General features: G+C 42.7%; 2 protein-coding genes across 2 annotated transcripts in view; both read left to right on the top strand.

Moving 5' to 3' along the window:
• The window catches only part of JAKMIP1 (janus kinase and microtubule interacting protein 1), a 381,847-nt gene extending 372,660 nt beyond the window's left edge, over positions 1-9,187 (top strand). Inside the window, exon 22 of the mRNA XM_043512461.1 lies at positions 5,647-9,187. The gene's annotated coding sequence lies outside the window, so the exon portion shown is untranslated. The remainder of the gene's footprint in view (positions 1-5,646) is intronic.
• A 4,186-nt stretch (positions 9,188-13,373) lies between these two features.
• The window catches only part of CRMP1 (collapsin response mediator protein 1), a 62,384-nt gene continuing 59,063 nt past the window's right edge, over positions 13,374-16,694 (top strand). Inside the window, exon 1 of the mRNA XM_038400124.2 lies at positions 13,374-15,047. Within this exon, the coding sequence (XP_038256052.1) occupies positions 14,673-15,047 (375 nt within the window). The 5' untranslated portion in view covers positions 13,374-14,672. The remainder of the gene's footprint in view (positions 15,048-16,694) is intronic.

The following is a 16,694-nucleotide window of genomic DNA, read 5'->3' as shown; positions in this document are numbered from 1 at the left end:
CAGACATGTTGATGGACTGGCTCATCTTTGGGAAGTTAAATTGCACACAGACACTGGGCAAGAGGGCTGACAATAGGTACACTGACAATTTTAGGGAAATCTCCCACCCGTGCACGAACACTGATCCTGCTCAATTAGTGCTAGCAATAGTTAAATGCTAGTGTAGACCAGTTACTCTCTTTTACCACCATGTTGTCTAGACTGGCTCTGAGCAGGGTTGAATTATACAGCGTTAAAATCAGTGCTGGCCAATCTCAACTGTCACTTCCATGCTTGCCAGTACTATGTAGGGAGATTTCTCTAAAATTGTCAGTGTAGATGCAGCCCTTAGGAACACCATTCTGCAGCATGTATTTCTATCTACCTGCTTCCACATATCATCTGGTCCAAAAAAAAAAAGAAAAGTCAAAGCTGGAAGATTGGCCTCCAGGCTGCCTAGAGTGGCTGTGGGGGAAGCAGCCAATTAGAAAGAGGCGTCAGGGAGCAACCAATCAGACTCCAGCAGGATCATATAAAAGGAGCTGCTGGACAGAGCAGAATCAGTTGCTGGCTGGAACCAGAGGATTAAGCACAGTGCTCCTGGCTGGTTCTACGACCTGGTCAGACCAGCTACTGGCAGGGATCAGAGGAGCAAAGAAAGTGATCCTGGCTGACTGCTGGCATGCAAATGAGATTTTTAGCCATGACCTAAGGGTTAAGATAAAGCTGCAGCTCTGGAAAAGTGTCCCAGGGAACAATAGCAGCACAGGTGGCTGCTAACTGTAGGGTCCCTTGGTTGGGACCCAGAGTAGTGGGCTGGCCTAGGTCCCCACCACAGGTGGAGTGGCCAAAGTTCTGAGCAAGGGAGTTTAAACATGTCCAGAGAAGGGGCTGAGGGCCCAGAAGAGAGTCAACATTTTTTGACTTTGATAACCCCTCGTCCCGCAGAAGGGGACTGAACTGACCTAGTGACTCAGCTGGAGAGTTGGGTGAGAGACTGGCTACCAAAGTCGAAGGATCACAAGAAAGGAAGCCCTGGAGTCATTGCTCCACATCAGAGCAGGGACAATACTATAGTGAGCCCAGAAGAGGCTGACCATAAATGAAGGTACATTGATAGGCCCTGTGAACAGTTTGAGACCTGAGCCCAAGACAGGGCGGCAGGCAGGCAACAAGCAGAGTACTATGATAGGCCCTGTTGGACTGTTTTGTTGCATACATATGGCCTGTGTGTGACACAGCCAGAGGGCTGAGTCAGTGAAAACCTGCTCAAGAAGTTAACTGCCAGGAGGATTCACCACAGACAAGCAGCACAAAGCAGAGAGTGCAGGCACACACCCGCCAGCAGGAGGCGCTCGCAAGAGGCAAGTGGCCCCCATCACAGTCACTCATCTGAAATTCCACAAGAAAGGACATTTTCAGGGGCATGAAATGTCAACATCCTTTCACATCAAATTTCCTGAAAACATCTTTATAAATGTTTCACAGATATAGTACTTTGAGGGAGGAGGGGCAGAAACAGCTGTAGCAAATAAGTGCAAACAGTTCACAAACACAAAGGTCATTAAAGTTTAGAGAATGTCAGGTGAGCAAACGGAAGCTGCCCCTAGCTTTTATTATGAGAGAAATAATCCAAATACCAATCCCAAGCATATTGTGGAGATAATCCTTATGTAAAAATATACTCCTCTTGAAAAATATCGGCAATTCACCAAGCAGAGCAAGGTTTCCATTCAGCATCAGGCATTCTTATCTTTCTATTAATCCTGTGGTTTCTTGTTAAAACATTATTTTGTCTAGTTCAGTGGTATAATCCTACTTCTTATTTGTGATTAAATCCTCTCATGTCCCTCTTGCAATGTTCCAAGATGTTGATGGGGTGCAGGGATTAGGTTGCACAATATTATCTTTTAGTTTATAAGAGTTCCTTCAAGATTTCAATGTCACAGAGAAACAGGTCTTGTTTAATGACCATCTGCACTAGCAGTTCTGTATTTTGGTGACTGAAATTGATTGCCCTTATACTGGGATGTGAAAGAAAGAGTCTAGCCTTTGTGTCATTACCCAAGAATGTGCACTAGCACAAACAAAGAATATGGAGCCAGTAGCTTTCAGCACATCAGAAGTACAAATATTAGGATCCTTACGAAGCTATTCTGTTCTATAATATGAAATCAGCCAGCTCCTGAGTACTATGATTGAAAGCTGCACCCTTGTGCCTAACCACTTTGCAAATGTTTAGTCAGCATTAGCATTTGATAAAACAGCACCATTAAACACATCTTTCCTTTTCCACAAACCATATACAAAAATGCAGTACCTATCTGACAAGGCAGCTGTGAGGACTAGTTAGTTAATATTTGCCAAGCACTATAGTAATGATATATGTTGCCATTGTTGCTTAGAGTGAGAAAAGGATCAGCAGGGATAGAATGGAGCATAAGTGAGCAGCAGAATTTTCAGAAAGATAGGAACACAAAGAGGGCAAAAAGAACAAAATAAGAGAATCAAAGAAGAAATATTTCAGAGTAGCAGCCGTGTTAGTCTGTATTCGCAAAAAGAAAAGGAGTACTTGTGGCACCTTAGAGACTAACAAATTTATTAGAGCATAAGCTTTCGTGAGCTACAGCTCACTTTAAATAGACAATGTTTCATGGGAAAGAGCAACAGGGCTATGCAACATAGGATGGAGTGTCTGTGAAAAAGAAGATGATAGAGAAAGGGACAAGATGCTATTAAAAGAAAGAGGAGAGAGAAAAAGAAAACAGTGATAGTTGAAGGGAGATTAATAGAATATGTTGGACATGGAAGCACCAAGACCTTCCAGTCCTGTTTAGACCTTCTTCCCTTTAAAAGGGTTAATCAATGTGGGCAACTGTGATTGATTCCTGTGCAAACAGCTGAGCACTGTTTCTGAAGAGCAGCATCCCACAGAGCAACCCCTTTATATTCTAAAATGAGACTAAATTTTAAGAGCGCCACATAATCATCTGAGTGATCCTCCCCCAAATCCTTAGGTTGGTCCTGTGCATAATGAGATCACAATGAAGCAGCTTTAGTTGTGTATAAAAGGAAGTGAATGAAAAATACTTCTGCAGACTGATTTCAAAATGTTAGACTGGCTCTGCCACTAAGATATCAGATACTTCTCTTGGTTAATAATTACTAAATATCTATTAGATGATACCAGGGTGCATGATGACATCTCTTGGTAGTTGCAAACATCTCTTAGTAGTTGCTGATGGTGAGTGCTGTAATATCTAAGATGTTGTAAGTATGTTTTATTTGTTCTAGGTTTGATTATGGTCTTTCCAGAAAGGTTGTAATCCAAAGAAGAGAAGAAAGCCCCAAAAGATGGTGTTTTCATAGCCACTTGCTCACCACTTGCTTTACTTGTTTTGGAGATGAGAAGGAACTCCAAAAGCCTGTGTGTGCTTAAAGAGGAAAGCAGTACCAAAGACTGTTTGTTTATAGCCTAGATCCAGCCTTTGCTTTACTTTGCAGTGAGAGAGGAGAAGATGTCTTGGGAAGGCAATAGGAAGGTGTTTGGCATGGGGGGGAAGCAAGTCTCAGCTGATGCGTTATTAGGGGCCCAAGATGGAGTTCTAAGGTGTAAGGTAGGTGGGGACTCCCCTGCACTAAGACCTGGTATCCCAAAGGTCCTTAGGTGCCTAAACTCCAGATTTAGGTATCTAAATCTGTGTTTAGGTGCCTAAATCCCAGTTTTAAGGTCCACCACGATTCACAAAACTCCCACCAAACTCTGTAGGAACCTAAACTCATTTAGCACCTAAGTATGTAAGGGTAGAAGTTCCCTAGGTAATTAAATTTCTGCCTTTGAGCACGTACACTGCTACCTCGCTCTAGGCATCCAGACACCTATCTTTTGCCTAAGCCCCACAGCAATTCATGAACCAAGGAAAATAGACATTTGGCTACCTAATTCACATGCAGGATCAGATCTGGTAGGCATGCTCATAGGCTGCCTTCTGGATCAGGTCCCACTCAAAGTCTGACCAGAGGGGAAGATGATGGTGGTGCTGCCCACCTTATATCTTTTAGCCTACTGGGTTAGGGTACCTGACTGGGATTTGGGAGACCCAAGTTCAATTCCCCCCTCTGCCTGATGGGGAGAAAAGATTTGAACAGGGGTCTCCCACTTTTCAGGTGAGTTTCCTAACTACTGGGCTATAGTATATTGTGGCCTTAAACTGTATGACTCTAATCACTCTTTAATTATTTATTCATAGTGGAACAGCTTCAACAGGAGAGACTGAGGGTAATTTACATCAGACTATCCCATAGCTCAGTGGTTAGAACACACTCCTGAGAGTTTGGAGAGGCCTGTTCAAATCCTTTCTCTCCATCAAGTGGCAGGGGGGAATTGAACTGTATCTTCCACATCCCAGGCAAGTAATCTAACCACTGGACTAAAAGTTATAGGGTTGGCACCCGAGCCACCTCCTCCAGCTGCTTTGTATGGTGTGAGGTGCCTGCCTCACACATTCTCACGAGAAGCGGCTTAAGTGGCTAAGCCATGTCACTTCAGGAGAGGGGAATCACTAGCAGAGGTAGGTGCCTCCCTGCAGCCTGGATTTAGGTGCCTATCTCCATGAGAGGGGTGGGGTTTAGGTGCCCCTCTTCAGCATCTCTGATTGGCTGCCTCCTGTGCTGGCTTTTGTGAATTGCAGTCTAAGTCACCTAGTTCTCCTCTTTCAATGTGTAGGGAGCATAGGTGCCTAACTAAGTCTTTGTGGATTGCTTCATGTTCCTGTAATTTTCTAGATGCCTAAAAGTTGGGTATTGTAATGCTCAGCGTCACTGTTCCTATATATCTGTGCTATTCTGAGCCTATGTGATCACCCAATTGTAGTGGGGCCGGAATGCCACTCCAGCAATTATACAGAAACAAAATGGCATCCTCCTTGGAGCCTCATGGAGGATGCCATTTTGTAGAATAAAATGGTGTCCTCCACACTGAGACCTCACATGCACCATATGTGTGAGGTCATGCTAGTGAGGGCAGGGCACCTGTACTTCCAAAAATCAGTACTATCGCCCTGCTCAGCACTAAGGGACCCAACTCAAGGCCTATGAACCACTTAAGTCCTAAATACTCCCTATTTTGAAGATTTAAAAAGTGAGACTTATGTGCTGCATTGGATTTGTGCTAGCTTGCTGCATAGGGGTGAGTTTCACTTAAGAATCTTCAACACAGTTAATCCTACTTCAGGAGATCTCTATTTGAGGATAGCAAACTGGTGTCAGGAGATTTACCATCCTGTTCTTCCTGCATTGCTAAGTGGGCCCTGGTATGGAAAAGGGGGTAGTGATCCAGGCAAGGTTAAAAAGCAGTCTCCTACCCTAAAACTTCCAGAATCAGCTAGAGAATGCAAGTATTCAGGATAACTCCATTTTCAGTATATTTGTGTTGTCTCCAAACCAGTCAATATTGCCATTGATCATAGTCTGCCTAGATCTTATAAATCCTATGAATGCCAAGACATGCAGTACAAGAATAGAATTAATGTAATGTCTATTATCAAATGTTTTGTCTTGGCCTTACTTGTATAACATCCCTGTATAAATAAAATGTGGAACTCTAGCTGCATATTTATTTCATAGCATTATAGTTACTTATTTGTATTTTTCCTTCTTTTTATGCAGGGAAGAACGAATCAGACAAGAAAAGAAAAAGCAATGCAGTGCTGAAGGTGTCACAAAGGGTGTGTCTAGTCTGGAAGCCTCCATAGCTGCTTTGCTAAGGAAAAAGCTAAGAAGCCACAATGACTTACTGACCCTCATCCTTCACTGGAAGTTGGTGATGCAATCCAATCAAATATAAATCTTTTACAGAATCTTAATATTGTAATGTATTTTTAGGAAATTCTCATGTTTTGCTCAAATCCCAACCTTTGGATGCCTACATATGTGGTTATAGGGATCTTGCATATATGAGGGTCATATGGGACCTCAATCCCACTGGTTTTTATGGGAGGTCAGGGTGTGTAGCACCTCTCAGGATATGGCGGTAGATGGACTCATTTTTCAAGGTGCCGAGTGCCTTCAACATCCACTGGAGTAAGTGTCATACTCATCCCAGACCTATAGGCACTGAGAAGTTGGAAGAATTGTGTACTATGGCCTTAATTCAGTATAGCACATAAGCACATATTTACCTTCAATCCTGTGAGCAGTCCCTTTGAACTTGAGTTGGATTACTCATGTGCTTATATGCTTTGCTGAACCAGGTCCTGTGTGTGCACCCACAAAATGGTAACAATGCATGCAGAACACACACTGATGCGTCCAAAATGGGTAAGCACATATTATTGTATCTATCTGCACATGCAGATATGTTGGATGTACTTGCACACATGAGACTGTGTAAGGGTACATATGAGTGTTTACAGTCCTACTTCAATGGCTTATGCATACTTCTGTTGAAGTCAATAGCAAAACTCCCATTGACTTGAATGGGAGCAAAATTAGGTACTAATTTACGTAACTTCCCCCTTGTTGTGTAATGCACTGTCAGTTTTGATAACTATTTTGAAATCTTTCATTTATTTTATTTTAATTGAGCTAACCTTTAGAATGTGCTGATCTCTACAGGGGTTAGTCTCCCAGTAATTTCGGAAATTCTTTGAAGGGAGGTACAAGGCTAATAAAATAAGTAAACCCATCTCAGATTAATTTCATGTGCATTTTTAGATTATGGTTAGCAAGAGATGACAAGTTGGCATGGCAACATTAGAAGCTTAACGACTCATAAGCGCTCTTAAAATAAATTGGTGTCATATGTGGGTTTCTTGCCATTAGCATACTCTACCACCTGAAGAGAAGCAACACATATATTATTTGCAAAACATGCATATAATTAGACCCTAGTTCTTATTTTTGAATGAAGTGTTAAACTAAGACATCGTTTCCTGGCATTTATGACCAGTCTCCCACTATGAAATATAAATGTTGATAATGAACTTGTCCATTTTTTAGTGTCTCGGGCCTTAAGCCATTCACTTCACGTAAAAAATGATTGTGCTATGTTTCTTTTGTGGCATATGCCACGTTCACCTCTCTTAAATTGTACACCTCCTAATATCAAAATTGTCTTCCAGTATTATAAAAGACTATTCGCTCATTAAACTAGTAGGTGGGTGGATTCATTCTGTGTGTCAGAAGATTTGGAATTTAAATCTCATCTTTAATGCAAATGATGATGATAAAGCAGCAAAGCTATGAATGTGAGTTTGTGGGTTGTGGTTAGACCAGGCAGGGAGCATAATGATTAATTTCCAGTTTCCTTGTGGAGAGCAGAAAAAAACGGTGTCTAGTTATTATAGAATCTGTTCAGTTTGAAATGCGTTCACTAAGCAAACTTTGTACAGGACAAAGGAACTATTTTTGCTTCTCTCTCTAGTAGGCTGACCTGCTAAATTCAAACAGAATAAAATGGAACAGCTACTGATTACCTGTATTTGACAAGGTGCTGCTTTTCTTGTGTATGGTAAACTGCTTCTCAAAATGTAAAACTGGGCATTTTGGTTGGCTTGATTTATATGCACAATATTTTTCTGACCAAATTAATTGCAATTAATGTTAAGATGCTGCTACTAAGTCCTCCTATGTAAATATACCCCTTTGCTCTCACTTTGAACAAAATACACAGATTGACACAGGACATTTTTACATATAAAATATGGTTTATTTCTTAATTCACTTATTACCATACACTCTACTGTGCAGAGCATTACAAGACGTTAAAAATATATCTCATGACATATTTCTAACCAACCAATGGTCCTTATATCACCTTAGAAAATTGAATTCTGTTATTTGCACCAACACAGTTGACAGATGCTGGAAGTATAGTGATTGAATCACTGAATGATAATTATGTTAAATGTATGCTAATACAATTGGCTAAGAAATATTTTATGCACACAATATAATTCTCAAAATAACCCTCCTATTCAGGCAGCATTGATATTTGTCTGTAGCCTTTAAAAAGTGGAAATTCTCATCCATATTTCATAAATCTACCTGTCTTTCTAGTATATAGATGAAGGATTTTAGTATTTTGAATTTGCATTGGTGGGAAAAACAAGTGCATGTTGGCTTTTGCAGCTAATCCTTTGGAAATCATTTAGTGCCTTAAGGAGCCAGAGGGGGAAGAGACTTTGGGATTACAGTATAGTAACTTGTGCAGACCTCTTTCCTGCTTCAGCGGAATTCCTTTAAGACATATTGTGCCTTGGACTCCAAACATATTTGCATTAGAAATCAGTAGCCATGGTATTATGGGCAGGAATTTTTGTCCCTTTACATATCCTAGGTTATAAAATCTATTGCTGTTTCCAAAATAGGATACAAAACTAAAACATCAAATTCAAATTCTACCATTCGAATCCATGCTATCAGTCATTATCAGCAAACTAGGAATGTTAAAGTTGGAGTCAAACCAACAAAGCAAGTTCAGCTTAGCTCTGATGTGCTGCATAAATCCTGGTTCCATTGAAGTCCATGGTAAAACTCCCATTGATTTCAATGGGGCCAAGATTTCACCCTGTCTTTTACTTGTGCAGCACATATGATATATAAATATCATACACTCATCATCACTGCCTATGCACAGCAGGGGGACAACATGGTCAGAGGAGAAGGGAGCTAAGGAGAGTATGGAGGCTTGACTTGATTTAGAGTTGTTACTGTCTGTGGTGTAAATCTGTGCTCATTATTGTTTTACTATGTCACATGGATTCTTGCTATGTTAATATGATATGTAAATGTAAAATGCAATGAAAGGGGTAACTGTACATGTGCAGCGTCTGATTTCCAAATATAAATATGTCAGCATCTGAACTGTTGAGATTTGTTTTTCTATGTTGAGAGAGATTAATTTATATTAGGTGGAATTCACTCCTCTGCAGAGAGCCTACACAAGGCCCTAGACACCACTAATTTAGAGTTTTAAATGGATCTTAAGTGGTCTTATGTGGGGTGAATTTCTCTTATTATGAATGAAGGGTTTGGCAATGATGGATATAGACATGAAAAAAATAAAGCCCTCCAACATTGTCATCTTCTGAAATGCATCCGATGAAGTGAGCTGTAGCTCACGAAAGCTTATGCTCAAATAAATTTGTTAGTCTCTAAGGTGCCACAAGTACTCCTTTTCTTTTTGCGAATACAGACTAACACGGCTGCTTCTCTGAAATCTTCTGTTCTGCTTCCTGTAACTAAAAAGGGGGGTTGGAAAATGTGTAAATAATATCACTCCTTGGCTTACACTGGAAATGCCAAGATTCAGCGTGGCATAGATTTTTGTAGCTTGTTTATAAATAAGGCTTCTGGCTTTTGTTTTGAATGCATGAAGCCCGTGTAAATTAAAGTAAGGAGTAAAGACTTATAAGTATTTGTTTGAATTGAAAAGGATGGATATTTTCTCACTTCTTGGGACCAAATTTAAATTGAGAGCCTTGGATGCACAAAATATGAATGAGGTCTTATCAGCTTTTCATCTACACAACAGTGTGATGTTAGCTAGGAGTCATGAAAAGCTGATTGTTAGGGACACAAATTAGAACCAGTTTGAAAAAGTGCCAAAGCATGCACAAAAAACGTGGGCTTCATAGTTTGATATAGATTATCCAAAAGTTAAGGCTCGATCCTTTTTTAAATTGTTGTAAATAAAAGCAGAAAGTTTGACACCCCTACCAGTGGGGATTACAATGGAACAGCTAATTGTGTTCACTTGAGTGACATAAAAGATGCTTTTATCATTTTGATGTGTTACACTGAAGCTATCTTGTTTACATTTTTCAGCAATGAATTTCACTTTTGGACATTTCCTTCATGTAATTAAATGTACATATATGTTAATTTCAAGGTAACTAGAGAGGAGATGGACAGAATTGTAATGCAGTCACAAAGTCTACCTTATGATTATTACAGATTTGTAACTATCACTTAAAATTGTGTAAAATATGTTGACATTTTATCTTGTTATCCAGATGTATTTTTCTATGTTAGTTAAATGTATAATTTGCATAATTTTGTATATTCAAATGTATGCATATTTTAAATTAAAAACTTTATTTAAACTGTTTAATTATTAGTTATTCATTCCACTGTGGTGATAGAGCTTTTGAAGTATCAGTATAAATAAAACTCTAAACAATGCTGTTGATTTTGACGGGGAATTATATGGCTATATGAAAAGTTAAAAGCCTGGTGCTGCACACTAGGGAACTAAGATCCCAATCCTGCAGTGCATAATATACATATGCTTAATTTGATGTATGGTGATTTATAAAGTTAAGCACAGGTGTAAGTGTTAGCAGGATAAGACTAGAATGTAAGTCTTTGATGGGCTTGGGGATCTAATTATAGGACATTTGTTGGATTCAGAATAAGGCCATAGACCCAATTCTGCCATAGACCCAATTTTGGTCAATTCCCCCTGCAAGCAGGGTGCCCAGCACTGAGCAAGAACAGTACCATAAGATTTAAATATCTGAACTCTAAACATGATTTCCAAGTCCCTGAGAGAGGAAGTCAGCACCAGGCCTTTAGACCCAGAAAATCCCATTTAAGATCATGAATTTTGCCTTGATTGCTGAAGGGTATTAAGATTAAAATTGAGGATCTCCTGACATATGTTTTGCCAACAGGTTTTTTATAAGATAAAAATTGTTTTTAAATTATGCAAACCTGCTTATGTGTTACTTCAATTGCCTATCCTCAAGAATCTAGCCTCCTTTGAATGGAACATATGTCATTGGTATTAATGATACACATATAGATAGGAGATCCATTAGTAGAAGCATAGTGTGCATGTTCCCTTAAATTCTGCCTCATTTTTCCAAAATGTCTTGAGACAAGATTAGAAACAACATCAATAAGAGAATTTTGCCACAGTGGTATATTTAAACAAACTGTCATCATACCACACTCTTTTCTAGATAAACCCTTCAAACCGAGGGGGTAACTGAGAATCAGATTGTGACTCAGAGTAAGGTCTGTTCCTGTGCAAACTTTGTGACAAAGCTGCAATTTAGACAGGACAGGACTGTAGGCATGCAAATATCTGAGCATTTAGAACACAGTTATTAATACAATAAAATGTCAAGAGGCTTACGTTAATGAAGGACTTTAATTTCAAAGCAGTGAACAATGTTGACAATATTATGTGCCCTGGATTTTTTTCTCTGAGTATAAACATTATTTCCTATTTTAAAGCTATAAGCCAAGTAAAGCACAAATTGGTTTAGTGTCATATTTTATAATGGTGCAATAGTACCTTAATTATTACTTTGGACCAGAGAAAACTCCTGGTTCATGCTCACCTGAAAATGTTAGGAGATTTGTCAAAAAGTTTGTATTGTTTACCTCCATAAAAGTGAACAATCTTTACCAAACAGGTCACAAATACAAATGAGGACATCCCTGGTGGCTTTAGATGATTTCGGCAAAAGATAATGTTCATCCTTGATCGATTAGAAAAATATGCACATCTCTGCTTCCTGATTGGCCAATCAAAGGTAAATATTTTTTTCTGGAGGTCTAATTTCCTCTCCTGACTAGCAAATTAATTGGAAAGGAAAATTAATTACACCTTTACACTTTACTGGAGAACTTTCCTGTTATTTTTGAAGAAGACATTCAGAATGTATGTAATATTACACACACTGACCTCATGTTTCATTGAATATGAAGATTTATTATCCCTAGGAGTAATATACTAATTTTTTTCAGCTTGCTCAATAAGCTCTGATGCTACCCTCAACAAAAATCAATTTCTGCCCATTATACAAGAGAAGTATTTCAGTAAGTCACAGCCTAGAAATAATTTTAATTATTTCCTCACAAACCCATGAAATCTTTACAGGATATATATTTTATAGCATGGGGCATTAATAGATGATGCAACTCCTATTAAAGCCAGCTCGGAAAAGATAGGAGTATGTGTGTCTAACTATCTCACTCCTTCCCCCTATGATAGTCACAATCAGTCAACCAACCATCAGTTCACTATCAGTAGTTAACATTCCAGCCCCAGTTATACAAAGAATCTACCCAATTTCCCAGTGTTACTGATAAGTCCAAGAGAGCAAAAATCAGTGTGCTCAGGAGAGAAATTCCTTTGAAATGTTATATCTGGAATTGATATGTTATATCTACTTCATATACATTTTCAATCTGTGGAAAATGTATGTATGAGAAAGTTAGTCTTCTGAACTAACTTCCTTCCCAGACTCCTAGGGGACTTCTACCATTGACTTCAATGGGGTGGGGGCATTGTTTCACTCCTACTCTTCCACTTCTTCTGTGGCCTGCAGAACATTTGATCTTCAATTGTTTTCAGTTTGTGGCCCACCAGGAATGGCTTTAAGGGCCTTAGACAATTAAAGGGCGAGTGTATTGTGGTTGTTGTATAATAGCAAACATATCTATTGTTTCCTTGTATACCAACAATCCATAGTTTTTCTGATTGATTTAAATGCTTCAGCTTCACTTAGCCTATTCATCAATCTCAGCAGCATTTTGTGCAAGTGTATTATTGCAGAGCATAGAGAATATCCCTTAGGCAACTGCTGCAGTACAAAGGGCATTTCCAAGGTTTATGAAAACAGTTTTGACTCTTAGAAAAATATCATTGTTTTAAGTTACTTGCCTTAAACCACCTGGAATTGAAATCTACCTACAGATGTAAAAGCTAGACTTTCCGAACCAATCTACATAAAGCAGTGACAGTCACTCAGCTTGCCCTGCTTTACAAAAATGTCCCCTAATTTGTTTTGGAAATCTGGGTCATAATTCACTCTTTGTTGACTTCAATGGCAGTTAAAAAAATCGTTATCGGAATAAACGATTAGTCGTGATTTAAATATAATGACCCAATTCATCCTTGGTATAAGAAAGCGCAACTCCATTAAAATATTTTATGCAAGTTTTAAAATATTTGTGTGGGGGGGGTGTGTGTGTGTACCTGTTTGCAAGCCCAGCGTTGTATTTTCTGTTGTTTTCTTTCACTCAGACTCCTGTATGGCTTAAGAACAGAGGCTCGTTTAGGGAAAGCACTTTACTGCAGTGCGATTCTATCCCAAGTCGGTTTCAGAGTAGCAGCCGTGTTAGTCTGTATTCGCAAAAAGAAAAGGAGGACTTGTGGCACCTTAGAGACTAACAAATTTATTAGAGCATAAACTTTCGTGAGCTACAGGCATCCGATGAAGTGAGCTGTAGCTCACGAAAGCTTATGCTCTAATAAATTTGTTAGTCTCTAAGGTGCCACAAGTACTGCTTTTCTTATCCCAAGTCGATTTCTCTACCACCAAAACAAGCGCAGTGGTGTAACTGGGCTGTCAATCTTTCCGGGCACAGGTGTGGGGCTAGCCGCAGGGCTGGTCATTCCGGTGCTGAAGGGACAGCTCCCAGCCAGGCGCTCTCCCGGCTCTGGCTGCAGACAGCGGGAAGCCTGGGGCAGCGATCGTGCATTATTCTGCTCCCCGCGCTCCAGCCTTTTGTCCGCTCCCCTCCCCGCCCACGTCCCCGGGGCAGTTTTGCAGGCGCAGCCTCCTAGCGCAGGGTCCCGGCCGCTCCCTGCAGAGGCCTGCTGGCGGGGAGGATTTGCAGTGCCGCTCGCACCAGCGCCGGGCGCTATTACTTCCGTGTCAGAGGCAGGCTGCGGCGGCGCGGCGGTTCCCTCCCCGGCACGCTTCAGCCTCACCCACCGCCGCCCTCCGGGCTGAGGCTAGACTGGAGATCGAGCGGGGGCCGGGCTCACGGAGATCGCCCCCCCCTCCTTTGCAGCTGCTGCTGCAGGCACCAGAGAGAAGCAGGGACGCGGCCGTAAGGAGCAGCAGATTTTTCCCCTTCCTGCTCAGGAGCCAGGAGCTGTGCGTGGGTTTCCCCCCTCCCCCCCCCCCCCCGTTCTGCACCTAATGCCACAGAAGGCCAATCTTCGCTGCTGCCGTTGACCAACTTCTGCTGGGGGAGCAGCAGCCAACCCAAAGTTGCTACATAGACCGAGGCTTCCCGGCGAGATCTGGCACCAAGTCCAGATCCTTTGAAAGAAGAAGGAGCCAGCAGGTGCTTTGCTGTGTGGACGTGCCCATTGCGCACCCCCTCCCTCCCCCCGGGAAGCCCTCGCTTCACAAGTGCGCCAGCACCTCGGGCTCTTCCCCCGGAGACAGCGGGTAATGCGAGTGGGTGGGTCGGTGGACGCAACTCCATTCCCAGCGCTTCGCTGCGAGCCAGGCAGCCGCAGGGGATCCGCAATCTCTGCGGCGGGGCCGGAGGAGTAGCCAGGAAGGGCCCGCTTTGCACAGGGTGGGGGCGTGAGTACACCCTCCCTCCGGATCGCTCTTTATACTGGCGGGCTAGTGCGGTGCTTTTCCTCTTCGCCCAGGGCTTTCCAGTCGCCTAGCGCTGCCATCCTCTCCCCCGTTCCCTTTGTACTTTAGTGCACGTGCTGCCGACTGACTCACCGGGCTGCTTTGAAAGCCCCCGTGAGACTTCCCGTCGCGGGTGGGGGGCTTGCGTCTCCCAGATCCCACCAGCCAAGCCCAGCTCCGCCACTGCGCTGCTGCGTCCCCTCCCGCGTGTTTATGGTCGCCAGCAGCCGATCCCGGTAGTGGAAGGCGCAGAGGCGCTGGAGGGAGGGAGAGAGCCGGGCAGAGAGAGAGAGAATGGCCGAGAGCAAGCGGAGCTGGAACAAGGAAGATGACCTGCCCGTGTATCTGGCCAGGCCGGGCACCACGGCTCAGACCCCTCGGCAGAAATACGGGGGCATGTTCGCCTCGGTGGAGGGGGCCTACGAGAACAAGACCATCGACTTCGATGCCTACAGCGTGGGGAAGAAGGGCTCCCGGACCCCGCGCAGCGGCAGCAGACCCGACATGATGCTGGATGCGGGGGACAATTACAGTGAGACCGCCAGCGACGTCAGCGAGGTCTCCGGCTCCGTGGTCAGCTCCCCCGGGGACCGGGACGACAAGACCCCCGGCATCGAGATCAGATACCCGACGGGGAAAGAGCTGCTGCAGGGCCAGGGCAATGGGAAGGTAAGGGGACGGGGGGGGGGGGTGGCAGGAGCGTCACAACTGCAACAGCCCAGAGCGTTGGCTTCCCAAGCGATGCAGCACAAGCCCTGCTGCAAAGCTTTACTGCGGCTTGCCGGTAGGTCCAGGGCTGTTGCAGGGATCGCCCGTTTGAGCATAACTGCCACGCATCCCAGGTTAGGCTTGGCACTGCGGGTCCCCCCCCCCCCCGTGTGCAGAATAAATCCACCAGGATGCGGTTACTGCAGCCCGAGGAGGGCTCAGGAATACCGCTTCTTCCCGAAGCGTGGGACGTCACTCCTGCAGCTTCTTTTAAAAAAAAAACTAAATAATCAAACCAAAAAATCAAAGGTCGTGGCAGTTTTTCCCTGGGAAATATTTCTTACAAAGGGCTCCTGCACATTCTAGTGGGGAAAACACACACACACACTCTCTCTCTCTCTCGTTTTAATGTTCTGGACCTTTATGGCTCTTTAAAAGGCACCTTATTCAGAATCTACAGCCACACTGGCGCAGATCCCACAAGGCTGTATTGGATGGCGCCATCCAGCATAGCAAAGCAGGGTGCTCAGTCCTAAACTGAAATCTCTGAGCTGAGGGGCCTCTCCTAACCTGGGAGCCGTCAGTTTCACTTTTCCTAGCGCTGCAAAAGCCCTGATGAGTCAAACGCACCCACCCAATTCTACATACATCAACTCCACCTCTCTCCCCGTCCGGTCTATATTGTGAGATGTGTTCCGTTAATGCTGATCTTAAGCCACCTGGATCCTCCTGTGGTTTCATTGTATCCGTAGCAGATTGTTTATAGCTGTAAGCAAACAGAATGGGGTCCCAAAGCTCAGGCAGTTTCTTTAAAACGACGATAATTGTCTAATATCTGGACTGCTGAGCTAAGCACTGGATAATGGCCTGATTCCTGAATTGGCTGATCTCTATTTCCGTGGTGGTAAGCGATTTTCAATCCCCCCCCCCCCTTTGGAGCAGGACAAAGACTATACCAAGATAAATTAGGAAATAAGAAATGCAGCTGGGTTCTCTAACAAGTAGCTTCTTGCAGTCTGGGCAGTCCCACTTCTGTAGCATACAAACCTGTGGCAGAGGTCATAAATAAGACACCTCTACATCACAACACACAGGGCACTGCCTTTCCTGGGAGATTATAAGGTTCTTTCCTCTCTAAATAGACCTTTGCAGTTATTTTCTCACTTTGGTAAGTGGATCTCTGAACACATTTGCTTCCCATGCATACACACTCCACACTTCCACTTTTCACTCCATTTGGCTTTTAACACACACAGCCAGAATATTTGTCAATATGACTTCTTTCTTTCTTTCTTTCTTTCTTTTTTTTTTTTTTTACAACCTAGGAGCGGAAATCTTTTTTGTTTGTCTTGAGCCAGGATCTGGTACACTTTCCTGGTGTGTAGATATAGGACAGAGCATAAAGATGGTACTGGTCATTAGATGTAGTTTTGTGCCAGATAAAATATGTGACTTGAGAAACTGGAATCACTAAATACTTTATAGAGGTCTGGTTGACTGCAAGGGCTTCCATCAGGCCCTAGGTGTAGCCAGCTGTGCTGCAGTCTTCCCTTCCCTGTCTATTTCCTATTAATTACCTCAACTTTATGTCAAAATGATAACCCTCCC

This window comes from Dermochelys coriacea, chromosome 4 (genome assembly GCF_009764565.3).
Source record: "Dermochelys coriacea isolate rDerCor1 chromosome 4, rDerCor1.pri.v4, whole genome shotgun sequence".
NCBI lineage: Eukaryota > Metazoa > Chordata > Testudines > Dermochelyidae > Dermochelys > Dermochelys coriacea.
The sequence above is the reverse complement of the archived record's forward strand: the minus strand, read 5'-3'. Positions and strand labels throughout refer to the sequence as shown.